The sequence below is a fragment of the Poecilia formosa genome, unplaced genomic scaffold, assembly GCF_000485575.1.
Source record: "Poecilia formosa unplaced genomic scaffold, Poecilia_formosa-5.1.2 Scaffold159, whole genome shotgun sequence".
Taxonomy (NCBI): Eukaryota; Metazoa; Chordata; class Actinopteri; order Cyprinodontiformes; family Poeciliidae; genus Poecilia; species Poecilia formosa.
This window is the reverse complement of record NW_006800098.1, coordinates 357,149-377,038: the sequence shown is the minus strand read 5'-3', so window position 1 is coordinate 377,038 and position 19,890 is coordinate 357,149. Positions and strand designations below refer to the sequence as shown.

General features: G+C 39.2%; 1 protein-coding gene across 2 annotated transcripts in view; it reads right to left on the bottom strand.

The window, feature by feature from the left end:
• Window positions 1-19,890, bottom strand: part of plxna4 (plexin A4) — a 230,127-nt gene that overhangs the window by 184,674 nt on the left and 25,563 nt on the right. For both annotated transcript variants that reach the window (XM_007564424.2, XM_007564425.2), the window contains exons 2-3: window positions 10,550-11,891; window positions 618-800 (exon numbers count right to left, since the gene is read on the bottom strand). In XM_007564424.2, coding sequence (XP_007564486.1) covers window positions 618-800; window positions 10,550-11,794 — 1,428 coding nt within the window. In that variant the 5' untranslated portion in view covers window positions 11,795-11,891. The remainder of the gene's footprint in view (window positions 1-617; window positions 801-10,549; window positions 11,892-19,890) is intronic.

Genomic DNA, 19,890 nt, shown 5'->3' with positions numbered 1-19,890 from the left:
ACTTAATAAATTATGCATTTAATCTCATTCTGACTTCTTAATTTCCCTCGCAAGAGATAATAAACTTTGTCTAATCAATTCTGTAACATGCCGATTTGTGCTGTCTAGCAAGTTCTGCAACATGCTGATGTGCACAACAATTTGCCCCCAGGGTTCTGGATTTTATACAAGTCCAAAGTAAAGGAAAACTGTAGCGGATCCTCCGGATTCCGGGTGTGAACGCGTGTATGCGTGATATACGGTGCCGGGGATGAGCAGGTCTGAAAGATATCAGATGCGCTTGGCAGTAGAAATAAAACCCCCTTAGGGGCCTTCGTGATTCCCTTACCTCAAAACACACACACGTATACACAATTTCTTCTTCAGTAAAGGACACGCACTACCATTCACTCTCCCCCTCTTTCACTCAAGCACACGCACCTTCATGCTGCAAATACAGCCGATTCAGCTGATTTGCCTGAAAGTCAATCTGCCTTTCTACTACTATCCATTCTCCAATCCAGTATTCCCAATTCCCAGCTCTTACTACACATTCTAACAGAGAGAAACCAAATCTCGGCTCCCATTGATTAAACTATCTATAATGCAGTTTACTCAACCCAAAGTCTGCTCTTTACCTTCTTGACTCGTCCACTTTTTGTGCCCACGAAGACCAGTGAGTGGTTCTTGTAGACGTAGGCAATCACAGAGGTCATTTTGTCAATGGCGTCCGTAAAGAGAGGCTTGCCGTGCACCATTTCAGACACACCCAGAGGCGCATTCATGTCGAGCCCACAAAAGTCATCGTCAATGGTTAATAGCTGCAACAGAGCAGAGAGAAATCACAAGTAAGAAAAACGAGAGTGGAACTGCTTCAAAATGCTTCGCGGTACAGTTTTAAGGCACTTTTTCCTCAACGTAAACTTGCAACGGACATTAAAAAAAACATGTTAATCGCTATTAGTGTGAGTGGAATATGCGTTTCAAAAACAATTTTAGTTCGATTAAGTTCATTTACATAGTGTAAATGCACATGTCCTTTCAAGATACTTTACAAAAAAAGTTATTTAAATGCAATCATACACACATTGTGTCAACACAAGCATTTTTTTGGCATTCAGAAATAGCCTGAATTCTGAAGAAATATGACTTATATCAGGTATTCATCAGTTTGTTATGTTGGAGGCAGCAAAAAATGAAAACAGGTTAGAGAATGGAAGAAGACTGCAGTCAGACTCTGGTTCTTCAACTGCGCCGGAGGCTGCTCTGTCAGGCTCTATTCCCCACCGTCCATCCAATACAACAGGAACTGCTGAAATGCTGGTGCAGCAAGACACAGATTCAAAGTGAAATAAAAACAAAACAAACAAAAAAATCTGTGCCTTTCCTGCACTCAGGCAAATCACTGCAAAACATTTGAGTTCACCACCTGGGCACAATAACAGTGGTCTGACTGACCGAATGGGAAACAAACTAAAGTTAGAAAAGTACCCTCTAGATTAACATGCTGCTACTGCTAATGGATTCTAAATGGGTCAGCAAACTATAATTTATCTATCGTGAAATAAGCAAATCCAAGGGTATATTTTTTTTGTCTTCTTTCGTTAAATAAAGCAAAAATTTGTGTTGCGCAAAAGAGAAACTTGTCATAGGAACAAAAGAAACTTGCAAGGTAGCAAATACTTTTTCATATCACTTTGTTCAGGTTAAAACCAGTAAACCTGATACAAAGTAGAATAACACTAAAATAATGCCTTATAGTAAAAGGGATATCCCAGGTAGACCAAAACAAGGTGCATGAATGAAAATGATATAGATACAAAATTGTTTTAAATCTAAAACTGCCTTAAAGGTTGTGAAAAAATCTGAGGGAATGCCTTTAAAGGGAGACAGGTCTTGTTGTTCGTTTCATTTTCCATTTTTTCTTCCTCGAAGTGCACTCTGGGGTCTTCCGATAAATCGCGCAAGGCCATGGTCTCTGCTCAACCTATCACCGAGGGCCATCATCATCGTCAGAGCCCTTAGAACAAGATATACGGGAAATATGGGGTCTGCTTTCATTAGACAAATGGAACATTGCTGGTTAAGGGCACAAGCTGGAGGCTACAATGTAGGGTCATATGGAGTGGGATGAATGATTGATATAGACAACCTAAATGTGGGTCAGAAGCATGTCACGCAGTTGAAGGTCTGAGATAAAGGCAGAAAAAAAATAAAAAGAAGATGGACATAGACCAACACTGACTGAGAATAAACAGAAGACAAATTTCTATGCAGGGCAACTTTTCCACAAGTTCCCAAATCTTTAAGTTCCCAAAATTTAACCAGAGATCTTTTAAGAAGAAGTTGTTGTCAGGAATGAACATTTTGTCCTCTAAGTCCTGCCGTAGACCTATATTTGAGTAATGGTTTGCTGATGAGAACCAAGATGAGTCCTTATAATAGGTTTTAGCAGCAACCAGTGCCAATGCTCTGATCTATTCAGTCTTATTCCTCGTTTAGGTGACAGACCATAAACATCCTTTGTTTTTTTGGTCCTCATCAGTTATAGCTGAGGACATGACAGATTACAGCTCATCACTCCTGGGTTTAAAGGTTAACAGGATCTAACAGAAACAAAACTGAGTAGTTGGCAGTATTTGGGCCTTAGATGATTGAATGCTTCCTCCAGAGATAACAAGGTTCCCATCATTTATTCAAAGATTAATTAATTTTTCAGAAAAAGCAAGTACTTCAAATCATTAGGAAATTAATTATCTGAACTCAGCCTAAATGGGACAAAAAAAAAAACCTTGTATGTGAAATTTCTTCAGGTTACACATGATCTTCATTGTTTTTTTCAGGTTAAGCAGGAAGCAGACGTCATGTTTTTTTTTTAAACTACAACAGCATTTGTAGTCAAGTAGCTAATGGCATCACTGTTGACCTTGACTTTGTCTCATGTGTATTTCTTAAATATTCAAAGATTTTCTAGATTTCCAATAAGTGAGTCAAATTTCAGAAGACATTTGCATCAAAGAACAAACTTTTAATCTATTTTGTTCTATTATTTTTCGCAAACATCCAAAAATAGGAACAAATGTTTGTCCAAGTAAGTAAAGCGTTCCAGAAGATTGACAGATCCATCATAAAGACAGAAGGACAAGAGAAGGGAGTCTATATTTGGGCAGAGGCCAAACACTGATGCAGAATCAGGTCACTCTCAGCCGTATCCATCTCTTTGCTTGTGTCTGGCTGCCAGCACCAACACAAAAAGACCTCTCTTCTGGACCATGCAGAGGGATCAGTAGATACAGAGTGTGGGAAAAAAAAGAAGAGGGAGCGGGCAGCAAGCACAAGAAAGCTAGAGTTGCTCAATGCGATTAGTGGGGGACTGAAAGAGATCAGCACTCTAACATTCTCTGATGTATGGCCTAATCTGGGTTTGGACTGCTGTAAGGACTGTTTCTACTCGGTGTAACTTCACCAAATTAATGGCACACGATCAACTGCAGCGACGCTTGGTATGTCGAAATTGAACTTTTTTTTTAAACGTATTGATGTACTTTTGGTGGCACTTTTTAGTGATGTACTTAATTGACTTATTTTTAGGGCAAAAAAAAAGGTGATTTGTGGAAATAAAAAGTTGTTTTGTATTATATTTTTGTGCACAGATTAATCTTCAAAACTATGCATGTAGACAGAAGGAAAGGAACTAGAAAAATGGATTCCAGCATGCTTTAGGTTCTTTTTGTGACTTGCCAAATGGGAACTAGTATTTTCCTCTTGCCCTGCTGTGCTAAATGACCAACCTGCTAAGATGATTGGAGGCACTGCATAATTCTTTCATGACTAAATGAATCTGCTGTATTTAACGTGCTAAAATTATGTCAACATTAGATTTTCTCTTAACAAAACAATGCCTGTTTGAGTCGTGTTGCAGAATTAATAACTTTGTGCTTCTTTACCTGTGAAGGGTTCTATGTAAATTAAATTTGCTTAGTTCATACAACCAACCTCACAAATACTGCCATCATGCCATGTAGAGTTTTTGGGGTTTTATAACCTTTCGAAGTTATTTCTGTTTTCATTTTTATGCAAGTCAGTAATTTGCTTTAGTAGTTTTAATGCAGCAATGATGGAACAATTCTACTCTGAAGACTACAGTTGGGGATGTGCAACACGTGTCACTGGACATAACTTAACTATAATTAAAGAGGAAAAAAACTATAAAGTCTCCAATTTCCATTTGCCTCACAGTTATTGAGTTAAATGTAAAAATTTTAAGCAGGATTTAAAAAGGTACACTAACAAAATGACCACAGCTTGAAAATCCCACCAATCTGTACATTAAATGGCATTCATGTGTGTAAATTACGCCGAGTACACACTTGTAAAGCTAGACAATAAACTTGATTTACTTGTGTGATCCGGAGGCAAATCATGCAAGTAAATCAACAATATGAGACAGTCTCATGATAAATTGTTCATTCATGTTTGCTGATGTTTTCGTCTGCCAACCATTAGTTATGCAGGTACAACAAATAAATATTTGCAGGGTGGGGAAAAAAATGAATCAAATCAGGAATAAAACAGCACGACAGGGTGAGACATCACTGCAGCAGGAGGCGGCAAAGACAGAAATAGAGGAAGGTGTAAGTTTAGAAGATGGTGAAGGGGGAAAAAAACCCAAATCACAAATCAACCTTGAAGCTGTAAGGTGAGCTGAATTTTATGAAAGCACATAATTCTCCTGATGATTGAATGCTTCTCTCTTTATAATGTACTACAGAGACTTTTACCTCTCTGTGGAACAGAGAACATTTTATTCTTATCAAAAACTAATAGAAAATGAAAACATTTCACCAGCTAAAAACATTTAGTGAGCCTTAGTGAGTCAATTTCATTGACTCACTAAGGTTTAGTGGATTGACTTGTTTTAACACATTTCATCTAACAGCTATTATTTGCTGCTATGTAAAAGCATTTACTCCTTATATCGGTGTTTGTCTGATTGTTGAGCAATCAGACAAAGATAAAGAAAAATAAAATGTTTTAATTATGACTTTATTAAGGGGAAAGGGATCTCCAAAACAATGTGGCCCACTATGGAAAATGCAACTGCTCCCTAAATCCATTAACTGCTGTGCCACCTTTGGAGGCAGAGGCTACCATTGATCTCTTGCAATAACTGGAAATTAGTCTTTTACATCACTGTGGACAAACTTTGGCCCATTCTTCTTTGCCAAATTGTTTAAATGTAACCATATTGGGATTTGAGCATGGACTGCTCAAGGTTTAACATCATGTCCCAGCCTGTTTGACAGACTGAACCTTTAAAGAGTAAAAGTCTCTTTTTACTGTTGAATCATGACATATTTTAAGGCAAATGAGGCCTGCAGCACTTTAGATGTTATTTCAGGGCTCTTTTTTGATAACCTGGATTAATGTCATATACTTAAATTGCTTTCCTCTTATTGTGAAGCAGAGAAAAAATACACCAACACCTAGCAGAGAAAGCTGAAGTTTACACATTTTTTTTTAGTTAAAACAGTAGAGTATGACGAAGAAAGCAGAAGACACTTGTTTAATCACAGAATAATGATATTGTGATTGATTCTGACCTTTAGCAAGTGGTATCATGTAAGGAGATTTAATTAGCGTGCCAGCCAGCGAGCAGAATAGCGGATATGTGCATGGAGTGAGGTGAAGTAGAAAGGGAGGGGGGGCAGTCTGGATGTCCTTAATGAATCTGCTAGCCTTTCCCTTCCTGAGGATGTGACCTAGACTGACTCATCAGCCGCAGCAGTAGCCAGTGACTGATTAAGCTCCACAATCAGACAGCGGAGCGATTGAGATGACCAGCACACAGGCCGTCATCATTCAAAGGCTGGTCAAGCCAAACTTAAATAGGAAAAAAAAGGTAAAGGAAATTTAAGGTGAAAGCCAGGAGAAGACTGAATTTAAAAGCAGAAGAGCTCCTTTCAAATGAAGGGTGATGTCCATGTGTTGAAGGGCTGTTGGAGATCAAGAAAGAGAGTCAAAGAAACAGCAGCAGCCGACTAGAATAATCTAATTAATTGGGGAGAATTCAGAATGTGAAGTCGGTAGCACATAACAAATGTAGAAGAATAGCCCGTGGCATGTTAGTTAATGACATGTAATTAATGATCATTACTAGAAGGGATGAAGGGATGGCCGTAGCCTGTCAGAGACTTGTGAACGACCTTGTAATTTTCCCGTCAGTCTTCGAGGGGTGGCAGGCTTCCCTTTGCTGCTTACAGAAACTGTTGTAAGAAACATAGGAATCTGTGAACAGAATCTAAAAAAGATTGAGACACATAAGGCTAGTATTTTTGTAAGATTGCGATGAAAAGGACAGGCAGAAGAAGAAAGTGGCCGAGGATGCAAGCGATGAATCAAGGATGAGAGAAAAAAAAAAGTGAGGGAATTTATTGCAATCCTGCTGTTTTGTTGTTCTGTTTTTTTTTTCTGCTGACACAGTCAACATGGAGGGAACAGGCAGCGCTTTTTTTATAGGTCACACGCCACTTCACAATGATCTATGGATGCAGGCCCTTTGCAGAGTTATACTGTTGAGCATGCATTATGTGGATCAGCCAAGCATGGCCATTTGAGGCAAAGAGGAAGCACCCCCCCCCCTTCACATACACACTTGTTCTTTCCATGTATCCTCTCTCCCCTCTGCTGTACATTCCTTTTCTTCTCTGACTCCCTCTCTGCCTCTCTCCAGTGATGACTGAAAGCCTCTTAAAGATGGTGTGAAGCATCAAAGGTCTGGTAGGGGCAAATGTTTTATGCAGCCCTAACAAAGACAGCAGCCTCGTGTCCCAGCACACACTTGCTTTAATTGTTTGATTATGACATTCTACAGTTATGTTATTATAAAAAACACATATTTAAAATGTTTAGCTTAGGTGAAACATGCAATTGTCACCCTAAAAACACTTGCATCACTTGGTGATACTGATAACGGGGTTAAAAAAATAATGTTATGATAATTTGTGTATTTTAAACAAGATCACATTAAATTATGTTAAGATGTTCAAATTTTGTGTTTACTACAGTTTGTAGTGTATAATATTGTAATATAAGATTCATGCAGCGTTTTCATATTTTAATCCTCATTGCTGATTTTTTTTTAGTGTGATTATTATTGGTTATAGCATTTTTTAAATTTTCTTTTGCTTTGTGCATTGGTAATTTTTTTTAAAAACGTGATAGTTAGATTTTAAATATGCTTCTGTAAAAAAAAAATCTTACTGTTCATATGCCTCAATATATATTAATAGATGTTTACTGGACTTCTCAGATGTCTGATGGAAAACTGTGTTTTAAAAATATTGAGTTGTCCATATTCTGTACTTGCTTGTGTTTTATGCTAAAACACCATTGAACACACCATCAGCAATGTAAAAACATGGTGGTGGTAGCATCATGCAACCCATATTTGTTAGATTTTTTGTTTGTTTGTTTGTTTTAAAAAAATTAAGCCCAACTTATCATTCTTTCTTCCGCTCCACAACTGTGAATTATTTCTGAGTTTGCCTATCACAAAAGTGTAAAGTGGTAAAATGTGAAAACATTTCAGGAGTGTGAATATGTTTTGCAAGGCACCTTATTTATCTAACCCTAACGAGTTACTAAAGTGATGGTATATAAAATATCCTGGTTCTGCCCATCATCCATTCCAAAGTAACCACAAAGTATGAATATTTTTCTGCACCATCAAAACTGTGTGTGTGTATTCGACTACACAGCTAGCTAGCCTGCTCTAATGAGCCTTGGGGCTGTTCGTCCTCTCCCTAATTGGAGGAAAAAAACATCCTGTTCAAAATATGATGCTGTTTGAAAGATTGAGAAAATAAAAGTGTAAGAAATCAAGAAAAGGAGAACAGGGTGTGAGATAGCAGAAGATACTGAGCAATGAAGAGGGCAAGATAAAGGGGAATCTATTTAATACAAGTCTCAGTATTATCTTAGCTCCCTCTCACACCCAGCCCTGACATGCAGTCCGCCATTAAAAAATAATAACAGCTGTCTGTACTCTATCCCTTGGTCTACACTGTAAAGGACATGAAGACTGTCAATTTGATTGTACTAGATCCTTAAGAATCATATCCTGGTCAAAGTGCCAAAGACAGTGTGTGGTTCTTTTTCTCCAACCAGATCGCTGACTTTAGTGGCAACAGGGATGACGGTGCTTTACAGTAAACAAGAGCTGCCTGCAAAAAAACACAGGCTAACATTAGCGCCTACCACTTCACAATGATGCATTTTTCAGACTAACTGCATGTATGAGGTCAGATAAATCTTCAGAAAAAATAGGACCATGTCCATTTTAGATTGCGTGCTGTAAGAACTTCATTGTAGCTTTCTTAATAATTAACTGTAAGAAACTCCAGGTGAAATAACGTGCATGTTTGAATCAAGGGAAATGGTTAGCGATGCAATGAATGTCATCGGTGAGGGGTTACGTTTTATAATCACAATCCAAATGTAGACCATGGAGTGCTTGTTACATGGAGCGTGTAATTCTGTAAAACTTCCAGATTTGTCTAGATTCTGTTTTTTTCCAGTTCTCGGTTGTTTAAATTAAAGCCATAAAAGTTCACCATTAAAAGGGAAGCAGAACATATAAAGAGGAAAGAGAAATATGACGTAAGGAAGGAAGACACATAGAATGCAAAACAAAAAGGAAGTACACAAAAGAGACAAGAGGAGAAAAAATAGAGGGAGGGCAAAAAGCACACTATATTATAAGGAACAGAGGATGAAAAAAGGAAGGACACCAAGACAAAAAACGCCATGCAAGGAAGGAAACAAATATTTTTCTATACTGTTATTGTCTTTTCCTGTACTTATTAAGACCTGCAAAATAATTAAATTTAATATTTTTCTAGACTGCAGCAAGGACAGCCCTAATAACTGTGCACACATTAGTAGATATTCATGGAATTTTCCGATTCCTTAACTAGAGCATTTTTGAGAGCAGGAACCAAAAAAACCAGCCTGTCATCCTCTATTCTCAAAGCAACATGGCATTTTAAATGTGCAAGAGTGAACAATGTATGTTTGTGGCTGCTTCAGCACAATTCGAGAGTCATTAGTTTAAAGTACGTTTCTGTTATGTGTGATATAGCATTTCTGGTCACGCGTCATTTAAAGCAGCAAAGAAATTAATCTGAGAGTGACAAGCAAACATTCATAAACACAAACCGTGAGACAGTAGCAAAAGAACCATGCCTGCAGACAATTCAGGTTAGCTTTGATTGTTCAAGTGCAATCAAACAAATCATTCATTAGTGTGATAAAAGCATACTTCATCTTTACTCCATTTAAAGAAGCTTTTAAAAAGAATATTGTTATGTAAATAAAAATGTGGATTAAAATAAAACTTTTTTCTGTCTTGGTACAGAATGTTTTTTTGCCCCACTCTAACTATGTCTGCTTTCTCAGCAGTCAAACCTGCACATACAGACATTCATAAGTGTCAGAACTCATCTATCCCCTGAGTCCAGTGTCACTTGTTCAGCAGGGTCTAATTTATGCCCTGACGTTAGTGCAATGTTTAAATGGCATCATTTCTCACCGCTAACCTCTTTGAGCTACCTCACTATCTACTCTCCCTGCCGCCAGCTCTACCCCAGGCGTGATTTATCAGACCCTCAAGCTGCAGACAACGGCACCCTGGCACGTGTGCTGTGCCAGAGACAGATTAATAGATTAACACAGTTATTTGAGATCCATACACAAGTAGGGTCAACATCATAATGTCTCAGAGCAGTACATGACTGAGGTCAGGATAATATGTTCTCAGCACCATCAAGATGAAATTTATATCTCGGAGTTACGGCTATGGCAGAGTCATCACTTCCTGGATAATAACATTTAAAATTACTTCATGCAGTTATACAGTTTTGATTTAAATAGTTTTTTATTCTAACCATTCAGCAGCATCAAGAGAAGAGTAGTTGAGGAAAGAGTTGCGGTTCCTGGGGAAGGTAGCCCAAGAATCCAATACCCAATTTAACCTTATTTGTTATGTGCGCAAAGAGACAAATCAAATGAACTGAACCACTGAATTTGTAATGCTGTTACGGAGAATAAAATTATGGTAATTTGGCACACTGTTCAGCTGTACTGTTTAAGGGGTGAGCAGATTCAAACAGGCAGTGGATGGTTAACATCTCATTGCGACTGGAGGGATTATGAACCCACTGAAGAACATTGTGTTGGTAACTCCCTTTGTGCAGCAGAGCTCGTTAGTGAAACATCGGTGAGAATCACGTCTAATATTCCCCAGAGACACTCGCATATAATTAGAATAACTAGAAACAATATGCAAATTGTTTTTTATGACCAGTTAAGTATATTTTAAAGATGCACATACCATGCTGGAAATGAAAAAAGGAAAATCCAAAAATCTTCAAAGAAACCTTTAGAAATTGCAATGCAAATTTCACTTGATGTTCTTAGATGTCTAACTTGGTTCTGAAATTCCGTCATGTCATCATAAAATTGTCGCAACCAACAATCTCACATTTGCATTTTGTTCTAGCATACTCACCGCACTGCTGCACCGAACATCTTTGACTTTCAGCCAGGCCAGATCCAGTGTGCCCTCTCCCTTGTAGCAGGACTGCAACCTTTCCTTGATTTTCTCATTGATCTTTCGAAGTGAAAAAACACACAGAGCAGAGTCCTGAGGGGCCTGCCTCGGACGCCTCTTCTGACCTCTTGAGAAGATGGCAAAAAGCACATCGTCATCTGGGGCCATGTCCAGTGAAGGTGCAAGGATGGAACCAGCTTTCGATAAGTAGGCTGCTTCAAGTAATCTGTACTCCACGTTGCCACTTATGCACCCGATCGGGACCTCGACGTACGAGATGAATGCTGTGTCTGCCTTGCAAAGGCGAACTATCTTGGATGTGTACACCTGTTCCCGACCAGCAGAAGAGGAACCTGTGGTCGGTCCACCTCCCATTTCGGGCTGCAAAGTTAGGAAGTAGACAAAGTTCCCACTGGCAAAGCCATAAATGTAATATATGTCAAAGTCAGGGATAACGGTGAATGTATCCGAAGGGATCTTAATCATAGAGGCCACAAACTCATCATGGAAGACGTAGGCAAACATGCCATCCTCCTCTGAGTTTCTTGCCAGTTTTCGGCTAGAGATGGTAGGGAAGTATTCTGGCTTACCATCGACTGCTGTGGCTACAAACAACATATCTGGAGAGGCATTGCCATAGGAAACAATGACACCAAACACAGAGCCACTCTCATTCACACCAGAGAGGTAGTGCTCTTTCTTGTGGAAGGGCTCTCCCAGTTTGAAGAGGTCATCTAGACGGAGGAGTTTGCAGATGCCCTGGTAGAGGCTGCCACAAGCCAGCAACCGGTTCTCCCTGTAGTCCATCAAAAGCATCTTGTTTACATTGTTGGTAAGCGTCAGTGGCTCGCTGCAAGGCTGGACAATACGTGGTGGGTAGCACTTGCGGTTGTCTTCATCTGGACCAGTCTCATGGAACAGTTGAAGCTTCAAACTTGGAGACAGTTTGTATATGCGATTAACTGCTCCCAAATAAACGTTGCCATTGCGATAGTCCACAGCAAGATGGTTAAATGTCCACTGCGGGTCCTCGGCATAAAATGAGGCGTACCCCTCCTCTTGGAGCAACGCTGTGATCACTTGGGATCCGGCACTGTGGGCCTGTGGGGCTTGCACCACCGTCTGTGATGCCGCAGGAAGCACCAAACTAAACAGGAAGCAGCATAAGAAAAAGTAGGTCCGTGTTTTTTTGTGAGATGTCATGGCTGTGCTGACGGTTGACGGTTGAGGAGAGGGACAGAGGCACAGTCCAGTACCGTTGCAGGATCAAGCCCGTTTTGAGATGAAGGACATTATGCACCTACAGAGAGGAAGAGGAAAAAACAAGTGAAATTTGGGAAATTAACTCAAATATTACCATAAAATTACTTTCAAATAAAGTGGTTCTTGCTCTAATTTCATCTGGCACAGATTAAAACAGAGCAAATTAAAGTTTTAAACAGGTGTACATGCCATGTGTTAGAGACCCTAAAGCAATCTATATTTGAATCAATGAGCTAGACAAAAGAAAAAAGAAAAAAATTAAATGAAATAAGATAGTTTTTTTTGTTTGTTTAATCTGTTGCTTTGTGTCAAACTATTAAATCAGGTACAGAAAGTGGGACAGGAAACAGGAAGAGTAATGCATTGTCTCAACGGAGGTGATCAGCATGGCTCTGCACCATCTCTCTGCATGGACCTCCTGCCTCTCTCCATCTTTATTTGCCTTTCTGCTCCAGCCTCCATGCCCCTAATTGATTCTCCCCTTGGAGTAACAATCTGCATGCTTTGGCGATTTCTCTCTTCTCTCCCAATAGGGCAGCTTACCTGCTGACACTGCTAGCAAAGAAAAAGGACCATCTTTCGCTCTTTAAATTACCTACACTCACATATCCACACACAAAGAGGGAGGTTTATGAGCCAAAGAGGAACAATTACGTTAGAAATGCTGGCAGTTGCAAAAATAAGCTTCCCTTTAGACCTAAGGTCATTTACAGAACCTCCCCATTACCAATACAACTATTGTAAATTCACACTACTGAAGGCATTCTTGTAAAGCATAGAAGTACTTGTAAACAATACATCCAACAGCCAATATAAGGGATATTCTAGGCAAATAAGATGTATCAGCATTAATTTAATCTCAAATAACTGGTTTTCACATAAATTTGATCTTTGTGAATGACTATTGATAAGGGGGGAAAAAATAAATCGCCACAAGCTACATAAAAGCTTTTAAGCTTCATTTCCAAACAACAAAGCACAAATCTAAACTCCATATTTATTATCATTATTATGATTAGACATCATGAACGTTCCTAACCAATGACTGCAGACAATATCCAGCATTATCTTGCCACAGATCCCATTTCAGGGCACATCCAAACATTCATCAGGCATGGTGGAGGAAAATGCAACCTCTCAACAGAATTGACATTCTCAATTTCTCCATGAAGACAGAAAGAGAGCAAGAGCAAAGCAGAGCGAGCTCACAGCATACGATAAGAGGTCCAGAGCTGATGATGAGAGGAATACAAACTGATCCAGAGATAGGTGAGGCATGTTCGGCTGTGTGTGCCGAGAAGCATCGTTAGCACAGCCGAAACAAAGGAATGAGGTTGCAAGGTGAGAAAGAATGGAGACCAAGAGAGTAAAATATGAAATACCTCTGCAAGGTACATGAATTAATCTGAGAGCCAGATTGGAAGGCTAAACCTGCTAAGTAAAAGGCAAAGTGTTTGATAAAGGCATAGATACAGCATTTAGTAAAATCACCCTGTAATATATTTTCATCCAACTACAACCAGGTCTAATGTGTTTTTAAAAGAGATAAATATCCATGGCTTTGTTTTCCAATTCATTTTACCGATAATACTCTGAAAAGTATGGTGTGTGTTTTTATTGAGTCCCCTAGCAACCCACTCACTTCGTAGGGTTTTTTGGGAAGCGTCTCTCAGCTTTGGGCATCTAAATGCTGAATTATTAATGGACACTCTTTTCAAAATGGCTCAAGCTCAGTGAGACTGAATGGAGATGGTCTGAACAGCAATCTCTCCACATTTTTTCCCCCCAAAAGTGGAAGGTCTGGACTTTGACTAGGCCTTTTTGCACTAAATATGCTGTCATTTATCCTGCTGGAATTTGGACCTCCTGACTCGCATGAAGCTCTGACTAGCTTTTATGTCCCATTGAAGAAAAGCATCTGCAGAGAATGAGTATGAATGTTGCACCACAAAGATACATAATGTGGAGTGCTTGTTTTCTTTCACACAAAGTGATTTATAGGTATACCAAAAAGTCACACTTGATGTCTCCTAGTCAGAGTTACCTCAGACATCATGGTTTAAACAGGGGGCCTTAGGAAAGCTGCTGCCACCTTAAAGACTGTCAGCAGGACACCCAGTCCCAATAAGGTAAGTCAAAAATTAAAAAAAAGAGTAGATTAATTTCACATTGAGAAGATCAATGGTCAAGCAAATCTGAGCTGACATTTTCCTGCAGATTAATAAAAACAGGAAAATAGCAAAAGCAAAGAAATGTGAGAAATTAGACTAAAGTCATGATGATGAAGGGAGAGAGGGAGCTTGGTAATCCTTTATATTCACCTATTCTCCTGTGTATAAACACAACTGCATTCACACTCAGCTTACAGCTACAAACTAAAAATAAAAACACTATAAAAAAAAAGAGACAAAAGCTTCATGCAGATTCCCTTGAGAAGTGCAAGTTTGGCAGTTGTAAAGCATTAACGCTCTAAAAACACCTCATCAGTGATGCCCCTGCAAAGGCAGCGTGTCTGCCACATAAATTTGTTGCTGAGACGCAATTATCCTCACTGATGGAAAGGAGGGGGGGGAGCTCATTTAACTGCTGTTTGCCTTTGCCTGCTAATCATCAAACTCCATTAATTAAAGCTTGCTCTGGTTCTGAGGATTTATACATCAGACAAGATGCACATACACACACACACACACACAGAGACATAAAGAGGGACTGACATTCTAAAGCATAGTTGATCTTTAATTTCATGTGCTGTTAGTGTTTGACTTTTTCCCTGCTCTTTCTGCATTCTTTATAAATTCAGATGCAATACTTGAGCTAAAAAGGAGGAACTACGATTGTATGGATACAGTATGGAAGCTATTATTTTACAATAATAAAATAATAAAGTTTTGTTTACTTTTGGAAAAGTGAGACACTATGCACCAACCCAGAAAATATATACAATAGGATGCAGAATCCAGAAAATCTGCAGGTTCTGTGATGCTGGCGTCATTTCTAACCAATGGATAGATATAATTACATGATAAATTGGGAATGAGGAGTTCATAGCAACATTTTGGTCAACAATTTAGTAACAAAATGCTACCAAAACAATGCACTCTGTAAAAAGAAAATGCAAAAAACATTTAACATACATATTCTTTTGTATACAGATATTTGAGTAAAACTAGAAGATCTAATTCTCCACACATAAATTGGAAGACTGATTTCTAGGTAGTTTCTTAGAAGTGACATTCCTGTGGTCTTCTATCATCTTGTTGCCTTTACTAATAATTGACTGATCTTTGTGTATGTAGTCAGTCGACTCTTGTTTTATCATTTATTATTCGTGTATGTATGTGCCACCCTTTTCTTATTCCCAGCATGACACATTGCCACTCATTCTCTTTAAAAGCACGAGAGACTGCCTTAAAACACTGCAGCATTTTTATTTGTGTAATTACCCCACTTCTCACCCACTCATCTCATAATCCTGGTTTACTCACAAGGCTGGCTTCCAACTAAGATATTTTTGAATTTTTTTTTGTTCTCGTTGAGAGAAGGTAAGCTGTTTCCAAAAGAAATTGGCAGCCGTTTCATTTCCTAGTAATTTCTCACATATAAACGCTTCCCCCATCTATCAGACCATACATAGGAGGGGGTTACTTTGTTGGAGCCTATTTAGTCGTCTTTTTTTTTTTTTTTTTAACTGTCATCTCTGGTGGTAGCTCAAATGTTGCCAAAGTAAAATGGTTCCTGTCACATCTATTATGTATTTTCTGATTGTTGTTGTGCCCAAAATTAGCCTTTCAGGCAACAAAGTGCTTTCTGTGAAACAAGTTATTTAAAATGGTTTTTGAGCTCACAATGTTGGTTGTGTTATGTCTGCATGTGAGTAAAGTATTTCCCCCTGTCCAACAGTCTAGATGACAGCTCTTCTTTCTGTTTGACTGAAATGACAGATAAGCATCATTTGACTGACGTATGAAATATCTTCTCTTCTTTGGCAACTCTCTTTTTTCCCCCTCCCTTTGTATGCTAATTGATGGCTTTTTGAATACATAAAAACAATAAAAAGTTACCTCAGCTGTATTCTTTAATTAAAATGATGTAGAGTTTGCCTTGAATGCTGCACAAAAAGTTTAAACAATATATCTACTCTTGTTTGCTTTATACTCTCTAGTATAAAGCAAACAATATACACTGTGTATATTTTTACTTTAATAAAACTGATTTTGATATTACCAGTTAAAAACGATTTGATATTTTTATGTCAACTTATTGTGTCATAAAAATATGACACAATAAGTGTCATACTTCTTTTTTTTTTTTGCTGAGATAATCTGCAAGATGGTTTTGGTTGTAGAAGCACAAGAGGAAGCTTCACTTCAGTGGTACTAACATATCAAGACACCATAAAATATACAGAAAATGAAACTGTAATAAGGAGAAATAGAAATAAGCAAAAGGAAGAGCTAGAAGGCAGAGTTGTGGGTCCCAGATCTGGGGATGCAGGGTTTGGGGAAGACTCCTGACCTCTTCCCCATCCCACCAAAACTCAACCAAGTCTGCCTGCCTGCTGTGCTTTGGCACACAGAGCAGTAAGCCCTGCTATGAATTGTAGCAACCCACCAAGACTGCAGGAAAACCAAGTCCCTGAATGGGCTGGAATATCCACAGAAATACATGTTTGTACACATGCCTCTCAATCCACAAACACAAACAGGACACCACACAGCAGAACACACTCCACCACAATTCTGCCTCAAGTGCACCCAAATCCGGCTAACCACAAAACAGGATTTTCTGTTTATATAAGAAAAAATGTTACAAATAAATAACACAATCAAGCCAAACAATTTCACAGCATCTCAAAATGTACATACGATGTAAAAATTTATTTGTCCTCAAATGAAGACACAAACGTCAATATTTCCTTTCCAGGATGCGTTTTTTAAGGCAATAGGTTTCATGTTTACAGTAGACACGAACAACTGTTTTCATTCATAAAAAAAATTTTAAAAAATAGACCAATGCTATTGTGAGCAACACATCCCCACCTTAACAAAATTGTTCAATGTTATTATAAATTGTAGCCAGATGTAATAATTATGTAGGATAATAATTAGGCAGCCCTTTCATTTAAAAGACAACAGTTTAAGTAATGACTAGGGACAGAGTAGGTCCAACAGGGGTCACAAAACTGACCCCTGCTGATACAATAACCAGATGGCAAACTCACTGCTTTCAGAAAGGCAGGAGTAAGGGAGAAAAATGAGGACACAGAAAATAGAAGGCGGGTTGTCCTTGGTGTTTACATCAAGACGTGGATTAGCAGCATGGATTACTGTCACAAGATACCCTGTCAAGATCAAGGTTAGGAGGTCTAATCCACCGCAGAGCTGTTGATATTGCAGCGAAAGCCTTCAGATTGTACTGTCAACTGGGTATATGTCAACTAAATGCAAGAGCACAGATTGAAAGACGAACATCATGACTACACATGTAGCAATCAAAAATGTTTACAAGAATCAAGATGCCTCAATGACAATTTATGAATAATTTAAAGCTATATTTCAGTTTAAAAACAGCAATTTCCAAGGGGAATCATCTGTTTACTCAGTTTATTCCAAATATACTTTTCTGTTCACTAGAAAACATTAAATAGTAAAAGACTTTATATCTTGAAACACTTTTTCTTTTACATGTAGTCCTTGATTAATAAAAGCAAAGTGACAAAAGGATAGATTTAATGTTGAAAGAGAAAGATTGGTCAATTTCTCTAAAATCAGATTAATTTCCAAGGCGACCTTGTTTGGTTTGCTATGGCAACGATAAACTGGATCTGAAGTTCAGTCAGAAAAACCTTAAGCAGCAAGCTCTGGGAATGAACTCAAACAGTCAGCTTGATTCAAGTCTGACCTGAAAACTATTTCAGTAAAACCATTTCTCTTTCAGCCCACACAAAAACTGCACATAGTTTGTGCTAGTATACAGGACTATTGTACATTACTGCCTTTTTTTCTGAAATGCATGAAAAAAAATAGTGGGTGGTAGCATTAAAAATTCTCATCTTCAATATTTTTTAGCAAAATCCAAAGCAAATTTTAAAGTTTCCAAAGCATGGATTACCTGTTGGCTTCATATTTATGTTTCCGGTCTTTTTGTTGGTTTGTAAGCTTTTGCCAGTCTTATCCATCTTATCAGAAACCTCAACTTATAAAGCCTAAAGAATTTCCGTAGAAGCAGGTTTTTAATTATCCCCGGATGTAAAATCAACATTTTAAAGTAGCTTAATCAAAGTTCAAACCAATTGAATAAAAAATATTAAAGGTGTTAAAAATTAGGGTGATGGCAAAAAGGCCTTCCTTTATCACCAAAGATAAAGGAAGGTAATTTCATTTATATAGCACATTTACATTTTCAGCAACAAGGCAATACAAAGTGCTTTATTTAAAAGGAAATACAAACAAAATAGCAAACCAAAGGAAAGAGCAAAACAAAAAAAGAGAAACAGAATCTAATGATTCTCCATCCACTTTAGTATGAATGTTATAATTTAAAAAAACCTTCATTTCATCCATCTTCTGTACACCCTTGTCCCTCAGTGGGGTCGGAAGGGTTGCTGGCGCCTATCTCCAGCTAACGTTCCAGGCGAGAGGTGGGGTCACCCTGGACAGGTCGCCAGTCTGTCGCAGGGCAACACAGAGACAAACAGGACAAACAACCACGCAGACACACTCACACCTAGGGAGAGGTCAGAGAGGTCAATTAACCTCTGACAGTCATGTTTTTGGAGTGTGGGAGGAAGCCGGAGTACCCAGAGAGAAAACCACGCATGCACAGGGAGAACATGCAAAGACTCCATGCAGAAAGACCCCAGGCCGGGAATCGAACCCAGAACCTTATTGCTCTACCAACTGCGCCACTGTGCAGCCCCTTTAAAAAAAACTCAAAATGCAAAATCTTTTGTATGTCCTGTTTAAATGACTAGCAGAACAGGAACCGGGAGGCCAATTTTACTTTGTAATGGCAATACAAATTAAAAAAAGGAAAAAGTATTGATTTAATTATAAAACTAATCAATTAAATTGAAAAAATGATGCAACAGATTCAACTTAAATACAATAATTGTGACTCAACATGTTCGTCTTGGAGTAGCTTTACAAATAGTGCTGATGGAAGAAAACGCAGAGTTTAAAAATGGGGTTTCTTAATGGGGCCATCAAAGTCGCAACGACTCGCAACAGAGCCCTGGAGGTCAGCCAAGAGACCAAAGTTACTCGCCACAAAGCCCTGGAGATCGGCCGGGAGACCAATGGGACTCGCCACAAAGCCCTGGAGGTCAGACCGGAGACCAGCGGGACAGCTAAAAAGACCTGGAGGCAGGCCAGGAGACTGACAGGACTCGCCTCGAAGCCCTGGAGGTCAGCGGGGAGACCTACAGGACCCGCGACGAAGGCCTGGATGCAGGCCGGGAGACTGGAGAGATTTGATGTCTGTAGGTCTGTGATGCCGGACAGGGACTTGGACAGGAATTGGCGCTCACGGCATTGCTGCCCCCAAGTTCCTCATCAAATTCACGCCCCTCCAGGTCTCACTGTCATTGCCCACGTAAGTGTTGAAGTCCCCCAGCAAAAGAAGGAGTCCCCAGGAGGGGCAGTCTCTAGAACCCCATCCAAGGACTCCAAGAAGAGTGGGTAATCTGAACTGTTGATCGGACCATAAGCACAGTCAACTTTTCTGCTCCAGGGTGGTGCTTTTCTGCTCCAGGGTGGTGCTTTTCTGCTCCAGGGTGGTGCTTTTCTGCTCCAGGGTGATGCTTTTCTGCTCCAGGGTGGTGCTTTTCTGCTCCAGGGTGGTGCTTTTCTGCTCCAAGGTGATGCTTTTCTGCTCCAAGGTGGTGCTTTTCTGCTCCAGGGTGGTGCTTTTCTGCTCCAGGGTGGTGCTTTTCTGCTCCAGGGTGGTGCTTTTCTGCTCCAGGGTGATGCTTTTGTGCTCCAGGGTGATGCTTTTCTGCTCCAAGGTGGTGCTTTTCTGCTCCAAGGTGGTGCTTT